This window comes from Lepisma saccharinum, chromosome 9 (genome assembly GCF_977018435.1).
Source record: "Lepisma saccharinum chromosome 9, izLepSacc3.1, whole genome shotgun sequence".
Taxonomy (NCBI): Eukaryota; Metazoa; Arthropoda; class Insecta; order Zygentoma; family Lepismatidae; genus Lepisma; species Lepisma saccharinum.
In genome coordinates, this window is record NC_139237.1 from 32,926,667 (window position 1) to 32,928,187 (window position 1,521).

A 1,521-nucleotide genomic window follows, 5' to 3' on the forward strand; every position below is an offset into this window, starting at 1 on the left:
TTCAATGTAGCGGTGTGCCGTGAGTGATCCACCATCCACAAGAACCAGGTCTGTTCGTGCAGTCAAGCATATCCCTGCCCAAACCATCACAGAGCTACCGTTTAATGCTGTCCTTGACGAAAATGTGCACGGTAAATACCTTTCTCCTGTCCTTCTCCAAACCTTTTCTCTTCCATCTAGAGATCTAAGGCTAAATCGAGACTCATCAGAGAAGAGAACTGCTCCTCACTGCTCGTCATTCCAGTCACTATGGTGTCTTGCAAAACGCAAGCGATCCTTTCGATGTTTTCTTGTCAGTTCTGGGCCAGTAGCAGGTCTCCTGGATAAGAGTTTCGCATCATGCAACCTTCTTCTCACAGTCCACTTGCTGACATTCACACCTCTCACTTGTTCGAGCTGATTTCTGACTTCAACTGCAGTCATGTGGCGATTAGGGAGAAACTTAAGGCGCAAAAACTGGTCATCTCTTGCAGATGTTGACGGCCGCCGTCCAGAACCCGGCCGTCTAGAATATGTACCAAGCTCTCTGTATCTCTGGATGGTACGCGAAATTGTGGACGGTGTGGTACGCAACACTTGAGCAACATAACGCAAACTGCGCCTATCTTCTACCAATGCAACTGCTTCGACAGCGTCCTCCGTACTTAATGACATCTTACCTCCTTCAAGTGATGGATTTCACATGCAAAGAAAGAAGACACAATCAGTGAGTGGCAATAATGGATTATGTGCTTTTGTTGTTGAAACAAACAAATTTTATTGCACAATAAAGCAGCTTAACGTGTATGTCATTGTGGTTGCGTATACACTTTGTTACCATTGTTGGCCATTGTTGAGCTTATTCTTCTGCTAAATTATCTTTGTATACATTGTTGTCAATTAAAGTTTTTAAAAACTTACATAGTGGTAAGAAAGTAACGGTTAAAATTGACATGTCATCATATTTATCAATATTTTTGAGGTGTTGCGTTTTTTTTGCACCTCAGTGTATATTAACTTTGTGGAGAAAATGGACAAAGTTTAAAATCCGTTTCACAGATTGAAGCCTACCAACCTAAAATTGCTCTTCATAATTTATATTAAATCAAGAAATACTATCATCCATATTTATTTGAGACGAATGTAATCTGTGGATTATGTATTAATATTACTTTTCAGCTTAGTATCTCCTTGATATAAATCGCAAGAGTGTAATGGTTGACCCAGTTTTCTTGTAATCAACTGTTTTGGGTTCGAATCCTGTAGAACTATGTTGCAGAGTGAAATGTAAACTATAGGTACATTTCCGATTTGTCTATCTGACTTTTCATTGATATCAAGCCTATAATGTATTTTCGTAACATTCTTGAAACAAATGTTATTGTAAAAGCAAATGAAGGCTTGTGTGAGAAACGTTCAGTAGAATGCACGAACTTTTGTTTTCGAAACATCTACTACTCATTAGCATATATTATTGATAAAACTAAACAATAAAGTATTGTAGAAGTGAAAAACATAGCAACAATTACAAACGAAAACCAT

General features: G+C 38.5%; 1 protein-coding gene across 1 annotated transcript; it reads right to left on the reverse strand.

Moving 5' to 3' along the window:
- Positions 1–225: 225 nt before the first annotated feature.
- LOC145992358 (uncharacterized) lies at positions 226–654 on the reverse strand. Its single transcript, XM_083128739.1, has one exon. The coding sequence runs from the start codon at positions 652–654 to the stop codon at positions 226–228; it is 429 nt and encodes a 142-aa protein (XP_082984865.1).
- Positions 655–1,521: the final 867 nt, after the last annotated feature.